The following is a 13,636-nucleotide window of genomic DNA, read 5'->3' on the forward strand; positions in this document are numbered from 1 at the left end:
GGCTCAGTACAGAGGAAGAACTGGGGCTGGGATACAGCAAGCAGCGACCGGCCACCTCAAGGTCGGAGGAAACAATGCTGGGGATGGAGGGAAGGGCCGCGGGGCCCTGGGAGGGTTGAACCTGCTGCGTGTGCTCGCTGCAGGCAGGGCGGAGGCTCGGGGAGCTGCTCGGGGAGGGGTCGGTGCCAGCACAGCCCCGCTGCGGGTGGAATGCACCCACCAACCGCACTGAGCTCGGCACGTGTGTGTGTGGCTCATACCCCTCTCCTCTCCTCACAGCCCCCGGGCAGGACCCAGCCTGCTCCCGGGGGTGCTGGGACCCCTCATCTCACATTTCTGGGGCTGCAGGGGTAACGCATGAAGTGATGGTGAAGCAGATGGGCTGCAGGTCTGCTTCAGCAGCAGAACTTGGCATCCATCATCTTCTCACCTCTAGCGGCTCTGAGGCTTTCCCCACTGCATCCCAGGTTAGCTCTCAGGGTGCACAACTGCTCCCTTACCTAAACAAATCGTGTTTGGGTGATGCCATTTTGCAGCCTGGCAGGGCGCTCACCCCTCTCCTGCAGGCGCCAGCAGGGCAGGAACATCAGCTCTCTCTGCATGCAAAGTGGCCAAAGTCCCCAGTACCGTCACTTCATTTTCCTGGGCGGTGGCCAGTGGTAAAACTCAAAATAAATATTTCCCTTGCTTCCAGCACTGCCTGCCCCACATTAGACAACAGCTGCAAAGGATTAACGTCGCCCTGGAGGTGTAATCCCTCTATAAAGATGACAACATTTGGCCCAAGACATCCAGGGAGATGCAGAATGGACAAGAAGCAGATTTTGGCCCAGATTTTTTTGATTCCTGCTTATCCCTCTGTGATCACAGCTCTGTGCTTCTTTGTCAGGACCCACCTGATAGGGGGAAGGTCACAAAGTGCAAGGGGACAAACACAGGCCCGGATAGAAGCTTATACCAGTGTCCTGCCACTCTGCTGAGCTGGATACTCACACAGGATTCTTCTGCCCTGGCAGCAGAGCAAATGGAGAAAGCTTTCCAGGAAAACCCCACTGCCTGCTTGCCCTGCCAGCAGCTGCCACCTGCCCAGGCAGAGCCACTGGAGCCTTGGGATGTCCCAGCCTTGACTTGCAACACAGTGACTGCCAGCTGCTCCAGCACAAGCCTGCTGCTGCTGGCCCAGCCCAGGGGAGGTCCCTTGCTGCCAGGAGCTGCAGCCTGTGCACTCACTGTATTTCAGCATCCAAGCTTTCAAAGGGAAGCTTTGTCTTTCATGTAGAAAGCAGCTCCCAGCACTGAGGTCCTGATCAAAGTATCCAAGTGCAGAACCTTGCCCCAGCCAATGGAAGACAAAGGTGAAAAGCTGGTGTGGAGAAGGAAAACTGATCTTTGGGTGGGCCTTGCTCTGCCCCAGGTTGAAACCAGGGCTCCCCATAAAGATTCTTTTCTCTCCCACTAGACATGACCTGTAACAAGGACTTAGGAAGGAAAGGAGCAGACCACCCACAGAAAGGTGAATGAGGAGATACTTAAGATCTTTTCTCCATAGGCTGCCTGCACTGAACCAGGACTCCCCCGTGCCCACCCCTCATACACAGCTGGGGCTGCCCCAGGAGCAGGCAGGCAGTAGCTGTCCATAACTCCCATCTCTGCCCCCACCTCCTTCCTGCATTCCTCCACTCTTTCTATGCTAGGAGGATGTTCCATCCCAGCCACGTCGAAAGACATAACCAAAGGAGTAAGAAGCTGGGTGCTCCACCACAGGAGTTTTGATTGTGCACATTTAGGAAAGGGCTGCTGACAGAATGCCTCTGACATTCTGGCCCACCTACCCAGCAGCATCCTCTTCTCCCACAGGGAGAGCATCCAACTTCACCCACCTTCAGCAAGATAGTTAAAGTTTCAGATGGGAGAGAGGGATTAGAAGAGAAAGATTTTGGAAGAACACTGTGTAAATCACCAAGCATCTGGCCCTAAAGGAAAGAGCCAGTATCTGATGATGCTCCACCTTGTGCAACAAGTAAACAGGAAGACTCAGTATTTGGTTTTGTATTTAAAAATACACAGAAGGTCCATATGGATGTAAGGGTTTGTGGCTGGGAGTTTATTCCAGCAAATCCGCTGGCACAGCTCCTAGAGGTCGGGCAGGAATTGGCAGCAGGGCCCATCTGATCTCTTCAGAGGCAGCCAGCTCGGGGCCCAGGGGAGCCCAGCCCCTCTCAATGCATTAGGGCCAGTCACTCAGGGTGAGCTCAACTCCTCAAGGACAAGGAGCAACTCCAGCACAGGCCCCAGCAGGGCAGGGAAAGGCAGCAGCAGCTCCTGCTGAGTTTTCAGCTGCCAAAGACAGCCAAAAACACATGGTATTGAGCAAGGGCTTGCAGGAAAGGATGCACATTTAACCTGCTGGGGTCTGATGGATCCACTCAGCAGCTCCCCCAGCTCTGGCAAACTTTGCAAACATGGAGAAAGCCTCACCGTGGACTTCATTAAGGCCAACCCTTGGCACGCAATCCAGTGCAATTCCACTTAACAGATCAAGTCCAGCCAAGCCTTGACACGTGTCAATGCAAGATGGATTGTGCTTTCTCATGTGGGCTTCTTTGGCTGGGCTTCTTAGAGCTACGAAGCTGTTCAGCTGCTAGAAGAATTGCAAAGATCTTCTACAGAAAGTCTTCTGCAGGTGCAATCCAGCCCCATGTGGCAGCACCTCCCGTTCAAAGCCCAGCAGCTCTAAAGGTGCAGGTGAGGCAGCTCCATTACAGGTGCCCGGAGAGCTTTGCCATAGAGATGCAGAGAGAGGGTGCACAGACATGCCAAACCCTTAAACCAGGTGGGGTTTCAGTGGTCAGGATTAAACCCAGAATCTAAGGTAGATGTACCCCATCAGGCTCTCCTCCTCCTGGGAGAGCAGCTTTGTTCTACAGAGTAATAACAGAAGTGAAGTCTTCCCCATTCACTACACAGCCCAGGGAAGGATCAGTCCCAGCCTTTGGTACCTGCCCTGCAGAGTATTCATGGGGGGCTTGGCACCGGGCAGGAAAGGCATCATCTACTCCCAGACACACCCCATTACTGATGGAGTCTCTGGCCTCTCCTTCACAAGCCTTTCTACAACAAAGGCAGATTGGTTTGAGGCAGGGAAGGGCAGCTTCAGCACAGGAAAAGACTTCCGCTCCTGTTATGCTGCTTTGCTAAACCTCCCTTTTGATCCCTGGGGAAAGGGACAATTTGGCAGCTGGAAGGCTATTGTGTGCCTCCGTGCTGCTAAAGGCTTGATTGAGAGCTGGAGTGAGTTGGTAACTACACAGCCAACAAAACTGTGCCCTAACAGGCAGGTAAGCCTAATTTGTCACTGCTGGGGAAAATGGATTAAAGGAAAAAGGGAATGAAAAACCCATTTTCATGAACAGTGTGAGTTTTTGTCATAGTACTACAAACTTCATGGATCTGAGACAGTTTCTGTCTTCTCTGTGGAAACCTCACTAATTTTCCTCTCACCAGACTGCTGCTGTTTGCATCTGTGCTATCCCTTAAACAGTGAGGGTGCTGATCAAAGTCAAGTTCAGAGGCAAATTCTAGCATCTGGGCTCTAAAAGAAATCCTCTAGCACTTTATGAAGCACTAAGATGTGCAAGTTAAGGATCCATCAAAGGAGGAAGAACACAGAAGCAGATTTACAGAGCCAAATGTTTAATAACTTTTCAAGAACAAGTATTACATCCATATTTAGAGCACATATAAGAGATGGAAAACAAGGAAATAAAAAATAAAACTGCTAACTTCAAGAGGATACACTTAACTCCACAATTCCTGCTGAATCCTTTCTTTGGAGGCACAGCAGCCACTTTGAGCAAGACAAGACTGGGTACCAGGCCACCTGCACAGTTTAGGCTCAGCACTTTAGGAACAGCCAGGAAAACTCTGACTCTGTACAATTTGCACGCCAACATCTCTTCCCAACGTGGTGTTATTGCTGGACAGAGCAGGGAGAAGAAAGGAGACACTTACAAGACTTGGCAGCACAAGACAACAGTACTGGGAGGGCTCCAAGCACTCCCCAGACACCTCTGTGAGGCTGCTACAGCCCAGAAGGCAGTGACAGGTTCCACAGAGGTGTGACCTGCAGTTAACACTGTACCTTCTACCTCTCACTACCATCAGCCCCCAACATTCTCCCTCAGCAGCTTGACACTTTGCCCAGGAATCTTCTTTGCTAAAATAAGTTTCTGCACTGGGACAGGCTGGCCCTGGCAAAGAAGGTGCTTCCTCACAAGCCTCAAAATTGCTGCGTGTTGCTCAAGATCTCTCAATATGCCAGCATGTTCACTCCTCTCCCACCACTGCAGGAGCAGAGCTTGGCATCTCCTCCTGAGGGCAGCCATGGTGTCTCCTTGCCCCCTCATGGCACCACCATCTGCACTGGGTGGGGAAAAGATCAGAAGGGACTCATTTTGGGCTAGAGGGACACAAACAGCATCCCTCCTGGAAGACAAATGTGGAGCTGCAGCTGCTCTGAAGAGTAAAGTTGCTGAGCTGAGTCATGGATGAAAGCTCTGGAGAGATGCCGGGAAGCTGCAACTGCCCAGAGTCCTTCAACACAGCCACAGAGGACATGGGGGAGCAGCTGAACAGCTCACCCTGCTCCTAGATGGGAATGACAATTTCCATGTGTTTTGGCAGGAAAGCTACACAACAAGGCGACCCAGACAGACTGCTCATCCTGGCAACAGAGAGGGTGCTCCCTGGCTGGTGGCCAAAGCTGGCAAGAGCTCTGCTGCCAGAAGAAACTCCGGGTTGCAAAGGCAGCAGGAGGAGGCAGAGGAATGGTAGTCTGGCTCACTGTTCTCCCACCCTCCTTCCCACATCCAGCTCACCTTGGCCTTGTTCTGGACAGGCAGATACAGCTTGAACTCTGCTGGGAGCTCATCCTCTGAGTACAGCCGGTCAGAGAAATACACCCGTCGGATACGACAGTTGGCGTGGATCTGAGAGTCAAAACAAAGAGTCAGTCCATTTTCCACATGCTCTTTCCACATCCCGCTTTGTTGTCATGTTGCAACATGGATTCTTTGGCTCAGCAGCTGGAAATCTACTTCACTGTCTTGCTTTTTTGAATCTGACAGGGCACCAGAGAAATGCAGGTCTGTGCCCTCTGCTTTGCACTAGATGCTCTCTCCAGGGATGAACACTTGCTCAAAAGATTTGGCAAAGCTCTGGCATCTCTGCCAACTGAGATCTGTCTTAGTTGCTAATGGGGATTCTCTGTTGTGAACCGACCTCTGCTTTCCTGGTATCAGCATTTGCCAGAACACCCACAGCCTCAGCCTGCTGCATTTTTAACACACCCACTCCAGGGCCTCCCTGAGGTCAGGAATGAGCCTGTCCAGTCTCTGCTGCCTCCACTATCAGCTGGCAGCAAAGGGGTTGCTCTGGTCCCCCTCATGAGTATGTGAGAAGGCAGACAACTCTCAGCTTACTGCCTGCACCTCAGGGCAATCCTGCAAGGAACTGCAGCACTCCCCTCATACTAAGGAACAGGCACGCTCCACACACAGACATTCCTCAAAATAACACATACCACTGGACACTGTGAACATGACTCCCTAGCATATGGAACAAGTTCCATGCCCTCTGCAGGAACAAACACTGCATCAGCTCTGTTACAAGGGACTCAGTGAAAGCACGGTCACTCCACTTCCACTAGGAAACAAGCTTGACCAGGGGTATGAATGGTCTGTACACCATGGGTTTTTCCCATCCAGACTCCCATTCAGCCAATCACTATCCAGCCTATCTGGACAGTAAGGCAACACACAGGTAATTCCCAGCAGAGCTCCATCTTCATGGCATGCCACAGGAAACTACAACTCTAACCCTAACCAACAGCCACCCAGAGAAACAAGAGGGAAATGGGCTCCTTCAATCCCAATCTAGTCAAGTAAAGTGAGGCCTCAGTCAGGCCTTTGCACCTGTTCCACAGTGCTCTGCACAGAGCAGGGCTGGCAAAGGAACCGCGCAGGGCTAAAGCCAGATCCCCATCCTGCTGTCCCAGGCACCAGGAACATCCCCAGCCGTGGGTTTCCCAGGGCTGCCCCTCACCTGCACTCTCAGGGTCTCGATGTAGTTGGTGCCGTAGGCACGGCGTGTGAAGTCGGACAGGTTGAACTGGATCTGGTTCCAGCCGTCGTCCAGCCGCATGGGCATGGTGCAGATGAAGGGCTTCACACGGGTCGTGCTCTGGTAGTTGCTGGCCCGGAAACGCCGGCGGACGTTCTTATCATCCAGCACCTGGGCAAGGAAGGCAGGCTGCTCACCCAGCTGCCAGGCCCCCGACTCCCCAGGACAGCGCTACCCAAGAGGGCTCTCTACTCCCACCCCTCCACTCCACAGCAGAAAACATTTTAACACAGGAAACAGACCCATTTTCAGGAACAGCAGCAACGTGTTTGTGAGCTGACTGATGCCCCCATACCAGACCTGACACACCACATGGCCAAGAAAGCAAAACTGTTTTGGGAATCACTCACTGCCTGGGACAAGTTCCAACACAAGACTGCAGGCTCTCTGGTGCCTTCCTCAGTGGTCCCTGGAGGGGCCTCCCCACTGCACACTCCTCACCTGCACTTCAAAAGTGAAGTATTTTTTCAGGTTCTTGATGATCATCACTAGGAAAGGTAGTTTGATGCCCAGGGTCTTCTTTGGGTCAGCAGGGCACGTGATGTACGTGGTACTGAGAGGTGAGAGAAAAACACTTTAGGATCTCACACAGCACAAAGTGCACAGCCCGAGGTAACCCATGTCTCTCCCTTGGCCTGATGCAGCCTTGGAGGACAGGCAGAAATGGATAACTGTGATCATAAGATCTCAGCAACAACCACGGCTTCCTGTAACAGGAGGAAGAGTTTCAGAGGTAGCTGCAGGCAGAAAAAGATAAAAGGCAAAAAGAATGCATCTCAAATTGCATTTTTCTCACCCAGGGCATGAAACACCTTCCTGGACAGCTTCACCTCCCCAATTTCAAGGCCATGTCAGTGCTGTTTCTTAACACAACCTCCTCCTACCCTTGACTGAACAGGTAGAGCCCTCCAGATCACAGCAGAGGCCCAGTGTGCTCCATACGGCTGGGAAAACAGAGGTCATGAGCCCTAGAAGTACACGTCACGCCTGGCAAGTTCTGTATCAACACTTCTTGGAGGAAGAGAAGCATTGGCTCAGTCTGTCTGCAAGAGAGGAGTCTCCACTGCCCATATAAGGAGTGCCCTGCTCTGAATCACCCCTGGAGAAGCCTTGGAGACTCTGAGCCTGCTCATGGAGCTGGCGTCCGTCTCCCAGGGTGATGGAGACGAGGTTGCTAAGAGAAGCTCCATAAGCAACTCCCCTCCCTTTGATCTTCCTGCTGTAAGGAGAGCAGCTGTCACGTGAGGAGAACAGGCCCAAGACAATAGAAGAGACAGCAGACAGTGCTGCTTTTTCAATAACTGGCAGTGCTGACTGAGGCTGGGTATTACACACCACTTTTCTTCCCTTCAAGTGATGGAAAAATAATGGGATTTTATTTTTTATCCCTTAGCTCCACTGAGAATGAGAGCACTACAGGCACATCCAGGGAAAGGCACAGCACACTGCCACAGAGGAGTATCAGTGATATGACCCAGATTCCTCAATTTATTGACAAAGACATTGCCATCACATTGCTGCAGTTTGAAGATGATGTCTGCTGTGTACTGACATCTTTCACTCCACTTCAAGGCAGAGTCCTGTTCCCCCAGAAGAGCAGAAGAGGCTTCTCCTACCTGACATTTGTTCCTTCAATCTCCAGCACCAGTGACTGAATGTCATTGTCCGTGATTCGCTTGATGTGGCCGTTGCGCACCTGGAACAGAAGTGGGGCAGACAGTACAGACGTCACTTGAGAGGGAGAAAAGAGGCACATGCAGCTCCATTAAGAGAAGGAATAAGACCCCAGGAGGACCCATCTACATTCACTTGGCTCCTGCTCTCCTGGACCTCGCTGTTTCCAAGGCTTTGATCAGTGCCCCAGAGTGCCAGCAAGAGTTTATGGCCCAGCATGCTGCACGCACACCGAGTGCAAGACTTCCATCTATCAAAATATGCTGCAGTGAACACAAGGGACTCAAGCCTCACATCAGAGGCCCAAATAAACAAACATAAAAGAGTAAGAGTCAAACTGGAGTGCAATGAGGGGTAAAAACAAGGACAAGCAATACAGGGGAGCCATCAGCCAGTCACTGGTCACCAAGGGCACTTGGTCTGTACTGCTGGGCATGGCTGACTGCCTCTGGGGGAGGGCTGGACACTCACACACTCAGACACACTCCTGCACACTCACACACACACTCTCCCCACCAGCACAAGCAGCGCACAGCCTACTAAGGCCAAAAAATATATGGGTTTTACCCATGTTACAAAAGCTTGAGATATTCCCTAAGATCTAAAAAAAAGTAGAAATCACAGCCTGCTGGTTCTTTTTGCATAGATATGAAAGTCTGCATTAGGACAGCTGTGAACCCAGTAAACTTGGGCATGCACCTAGGACATGGGAGATTGTTAAACACTGCTTCCAGTTCTCACCAAAATGACAGGGGCATTTCATGCATTGTTGAAGAGAGCAGGGCAATCGTCACAACAAGCACACCCAAGCTGGCCATTCTTCATGCAAGAGAGACTATTGCAAGACTATTGCAACTGAAAAGGACCACTGCTGACATTCACTCTGCAAGCAGAGCTCCTGCTGGCCACTCATGGGCCACACAATCATAACAGTATCACCCTGCATAGGACAATTCACATGGGAAGGTGCCTCCAGAGGTCTCCAGTCCAACCTCCACCTCCAAGCAGGGTCAGCCCAGCCTGCTTATAGCTTATCCAGTCTGGCAGCACACTACATCCCTTTGTCTGAGTCTTTAATGCGTCCCGTCCTTGCGCCATCCAAATAAGCTGTTGATCCTTTTTTAAAGTCACCAATATTTGTGCAAAACACAGACACACACACACGGGCAGCGTGAGGCATCCCAGTTCTTCACAGAGCTACATGGGTACCCTCCTGATGGTAAACAGGACGGGTCTGTGCTTCCTCTCCCCCTTCTCACAACTTATAAATGCTCACACAAGCCCACTCAGGTCAAGCATCACTGCTGTCTGAACTGCCTTGAAGGCTTTCATTCCTGCTGAGACCACAAAAATTTTAGCTAAGGCTCATGTACAAGCAACCAAATACAGGTTGTGGCCTTGGTCTCAGAGGCTATAACAAGTATTTTGCAGAATCGCTAAACCATGGATAGTTTGTGACGGGGGGAAGCAGCACAGCTCAACATCTCTAAACATCCTGAGGAGGGCTCCTTGATGCAAAACAGCCCGGAGAAGGTACGGGGCCCTGAGCAGAACCACTCTAAAAACTGACAGGAGGGAGAAACAAAGCGATGAGACACTCACAACTTCTCCTACACCCTACAAGCCCCCACAAAGGCCACTTGTGCACGCTTTTGGCAAGCCTGTTTGAAAGGTGGGTCACGCACCAGAGGAGAGCCCCGCCTGAGCCCCCCAGTGGCCACGGGGCCTGGGGCGTCCCGCTGCCCATGGCCAGTGCTCGACACTTCTGCAGCTTTCCCACACTGCTGCAGCTTATGCCGGGCGGGCTCTTCCGCCCAGCAAAGGCAGAAAATACTCATAATAACACATTCCCCTCAGAAACACCCCGAGGGGCCCGGTACACCAGCCCCGGGGGCGTCCCGGTAACCAGTACCCGAGAGATGCCGGTATCCAAGGGGTCCCGGTAACCCGGCCGCCGCAGCTCCAGGCCGGCCGGAGAGAGGCCCCACAGGTGTCCGGAGCCCGGCCCCAGAGATGTCCGGAGCCCGGCCCCACAGGTGTCCGGAGCCCGGCCCCACAGGTGTCCGGAGCCCGGCCCCACAGGTGTCCGGAGCCCGGCCCCAGAGATGTCCGGAGCCCGGCCCCAGAGATGTCCGGAGCCCGGCCCCACAGGTGTCCGGAGCCCGGCCCCAGAGATGTCCGGAGCCCGGCCCCACAGGTGTCCGGAGCCCGGCCCCAGAGATGTCCGGAGCCCGGCCCCAGAGATGTCCGGAGCCCGGCCCCACAGGTGTCCGGAGCGCCCCGGGGGCTGCCGGCGGCCCCGGGCCTGCCCCGGGAGGCTGAGCCGAGCGGCCGTGCCGCTCCCCGGGCCGCTCCGCTGCCCGAGCCCGCCGCCTCACCTTCTTGTCCCAGATCTGGAGCGGTTTGCTGCCGATGCTGTAGAGCACCGAGAGGAAGCCGCTCTGGAAGGTGTTCTTGAACATGCCGGGGCCGGGCGGGCCGCGCCGGGCCGCGGCCGCCGCTCTGCCAGGACACGGCGGATCCCTCCGCGCCGCGCCGCCGCCGTCACCGAGGAACTACTTTGGGCGGCCCCGGATGCACTTCCCGGGTGACGGTGTTGTGGGAGCGCTGCCACGGCAACCGCGGCCTCTGCCCTGCCCCGCTCCGCCGAGCTGCTGGAGCCGAGCCCGCTCTGAACCGTGCCCGGTCCCCTGTGGTAGGTATCACGTTCCCTGAACGCCTGGGCTTTAGGCAGGGACGCCTCTAAAGCATCTCCGTTCTCCCCCTGCAATTCACGACCCTCACTTCAAAGGGACGCCGTGCTTTGCTTTTCCCAAGGATGCTTTTTGCCCGTGGAGTGTTTCTCAGCCCGGGCTCTGCTCGTTTCCCCTGTGCTGGTTGTACAAGACTGGAGCATTCGAATGGTGTTTGTTCCGCTTCGTTGCTTCCTTTAGCTCCACTCATTCCTGGGTGCCCTAGGAACCTCCTGTGTCTTCTTGCTGCTCTGATCCAGGCAGGGATAGCATACAGAAGCCTGGCAATATTGGGGGTTTCATGTACGGCTTTATGGGTGTGAGAATGTCTTTGAGTAGAGACAAGGCCTTGGCACAGCTGAAGAGGCTTAGCAGGAGCAGCTTGGGCTAGAAATTACATTTCTAAACTGACATACATTTCTTCCGGCTGTAATAACACCTGTCTACATCATCTGTTTTCAATGTACAGACACTAAACAGCGTAAAAATTACCATTCTGCACCAGCTTTATGGTTCCTAAGGTTAACTCCAGGCCCCTGTTGCTAGCTAATGCCCCATCCAAATCCTAAGTGTTTTCTGCTAGGTGTGCTTGTCTCTCCCGTCAGCTACAAATGCTCCCTCACAGCACCTGGGTTAGCAGCACTTTCGTTCACAATTCCTTGCACAAACAAGTAGAGCGCACAAAAAGCAAGGCATTAGTTAGAAATTATCAGCTATATTTAGTCAGTGGGTTAGAGTACACTTTATATGGCATGATGAAATAACTTGTTCCCTTAATCAGATGGTAGGAGACAACTGGGACAAATATCCAGCTGCCATTCCTGAACAGCCGGCTCATTCACACGCTCTCCACTTACCACTTTAATGTCATGTTTTGCTGCACACAGAAATAAGTTGTGGTTTCAAATTGTCCCTATTTCTCAAATAATTTTAACAAAATATAGTACCCATTGCTCCTCTTCCTTCCCTGGGAATGTGTGGGCTAGAGGAGAGGCCAGAGACAGAGGCCTGTTAATATCCCCTTGATATTAATAATTGAGGATGGCGTTTGGGAAGAGGTGTCTGAGAGATATATTTCAGAGATTCACAGACTGATGTTATCCACCTGGAAGATCGGTAGGAAGATGTTGGCATGTTACCTCACCTCTGCTTCCAATTCCCAGGGTGCACAGGGATTGAATTTGGGGGAGCAGATGGAGGAAAGGGCCCATCCTAAGAAAATAATCTGGTCCAAGAAGTGAGCAGAGAGTGCCTGCTCCAGAAATAACTGCCCACTAAAGCATTTCCTTCCCTTCAGATTTCTCAGCAATCTGATGCCTTCAGAGGAATGAGATTTTTAGGAAGCTTCTGGAACGTTGCTCCTCTGAAGTGTCACATTGCTGGGTGCAGTTACGAGACCAAAATGTAGCAGGTCTCTCCAGTGTCACCAAGTTTGTGCTTGCCCTGGAGCACATGGCCCAGGTTCATGGCCCGGGAAATCCTAACCCAGGCCATTGCCCTCTTGACTGAGGCTGCAGAGCAGATGTCCAGGGCTGGGCCAGCTCCAAGAACAGTGCTTGGACCAATAAAACTAGCATCAGATTCAGTCAGTTCCTTTGTGAGCAAAAAACCTTCACTACATGGCAAAACCAAGAACAAAATAATGACTCCTGCAAGGAGTGTGAGATCCTGAGATTTGTCCAGATGACTCCAGATGACTCTTACAGCCTGGATTTTCCTACAGGAGCAGCAATGGATGAAGGGCAGTTGTAATGGGAAAACAAAAAGACAATTGGGCAGGAGATCCATAACCACCACATGCAAGAGAAGGCAAGGCCCAAAACTGGCTTTGGGTGCTGAGGCAACATGAAGGCTTTGGACCTCACACTGGCCGAACTCTGAGCAGTGCAGAAAGAAGAAGAGAAGGAAGCTGGGCTGATGCTGAGCAAGGGATCAGAAGAGAACAAGGGTGTAAACATCAGTGGATGCAGAAGGAGGCAGTGCCAGCACGTACTGGAGCAAGTTGGCAGAGAAAATCAAGGAAGGAGGACACACTGTCTTGGAGGGACACCTGTGCCATGGATGGAGCAAGGGGCCAAAATGAGCAAAACCTCTTTGACTCCAGATGGACTGAAGACAAAAAGGATCGGCAAACAAGAATTGATTTCTGACAACCAACAGTTAAGAGTCACTGAGAGCACTCTCTGGAGACAAGCTGTGGTCTTGGAGAGGATATGGCAGCAGGTGGCAATAGGGAACATGATCCAACACCATCAGGAGATGGATAGATCCAAGCAGCAACAGCGCTTGGATGTGCCACTGTGCTGCAGGGACCTCAGCTCAGTGTATGCTCACAGTGCTGCTTCTGCCCAGTGTGGCCTCAGGAGGGCTCTGCCATGGGCTCTTCCCTGCTCTCACCACTGGCCAGAGCTGCACCCACTAGAAACAGTCTTGATGAACGTAGATGCCAGAGATCAGCACAGTCCTGGATACAACAGAGCTGCCATTAACTGTTCCTTGGCAATGGACCCTGCGTTACAGCACCAGTAGGTTGAACTTACCTGATGCCCACATCCACATCTGGGCCCACAGCAAATCTCCATGTGTGACACACCAGGACAGTGTGTTCCCACAGCTGTATCCATTACAGGCCTTGTGCAAGGACTCACTCCTGCAATTCCACTGTGGCCAGTGCCCAGGACTGGGTGAGAGCAGTGCTGAGTGGTTCTGTGCTGGCAGGAGCCCATGGCTGAGCTCTCCTCCCTGGGAACCAGCAACAGGTCTCCTTCCCAGGCAAGAGCCTTGTCTCAGAGGTACCCTTTCCCCTGGGCAGCTTCAGTATAGGGGAAAACTGTATAGGGAAAAGCATATGGGCAATGAAGGAATGGGACAACACAAGAGAAATGACCATGTACATAGAGAGTCCAGCTGAGGGCTTTTAGACAGAATTTCTAGTGGTTCATTAGTACCTAAGACCAGAGCCCAGCTTGCAGCCAGACTCTTCTGAGCACTGCCAGTGAAGGACCACATCTGAGAGGAACTCCTGCAATGCAGCAGCCCTTGGGCAGGAC

At 52.6% G+C, this 13,636-nt stretch overlaps 1 protein-coding gene across 1 annotated transcript; it reads right to left on the minus strand.

Annotated features, from left to right (window-relative positions):
- Positions 1-3,672: 3,672 nt before the first annotated feature.
- CFAP20 (cilia and flagella associated protein 20) lies at positions 3,673-10,406 on the minus strand. The gene is made up of 6 exons (XM_066194625.1): positions 10,233-10,406; positions 7,797-7,876; positions 6,622-6,733; positions 6,103-6,291; positions 4,878-4,988; positions 3,673-3,976 (listed from the first exon to the last, which is right to left on the minus strand). The coding sequence occupies exons 1-6, from the start codon at positions 10,314-10,316 to the stop codon at positions 3,971-3,973; spliced, it is 582 nt and encodes a 193-aa protein (XP_066050722.1). The 5' UTR covers positions 10,317-10,406; the 3' UTR covers positions 3,673-3,970.
- Positions 10,407-13,636: the final 3,230 nt, after the last annotated feature.

This window comes from Chamaea fasciata, unplaced genomic scaffold, assembly GCF_029207755.1.
Source record: "Chamaea fasciata isolate MVZ Bird 193981 ecotype frontalis unplaced genomic scaffold, bChaFas1.0.hap1 SCAF_12, whole genome shotgun sequence".
In the NCBI taxonomy this organism is placed as follows: Eukaryota; Metazoa; Chordata; class Aves; order Passeriformes; family Sylviidae; genus Chamaea; species Chamaea fasciata.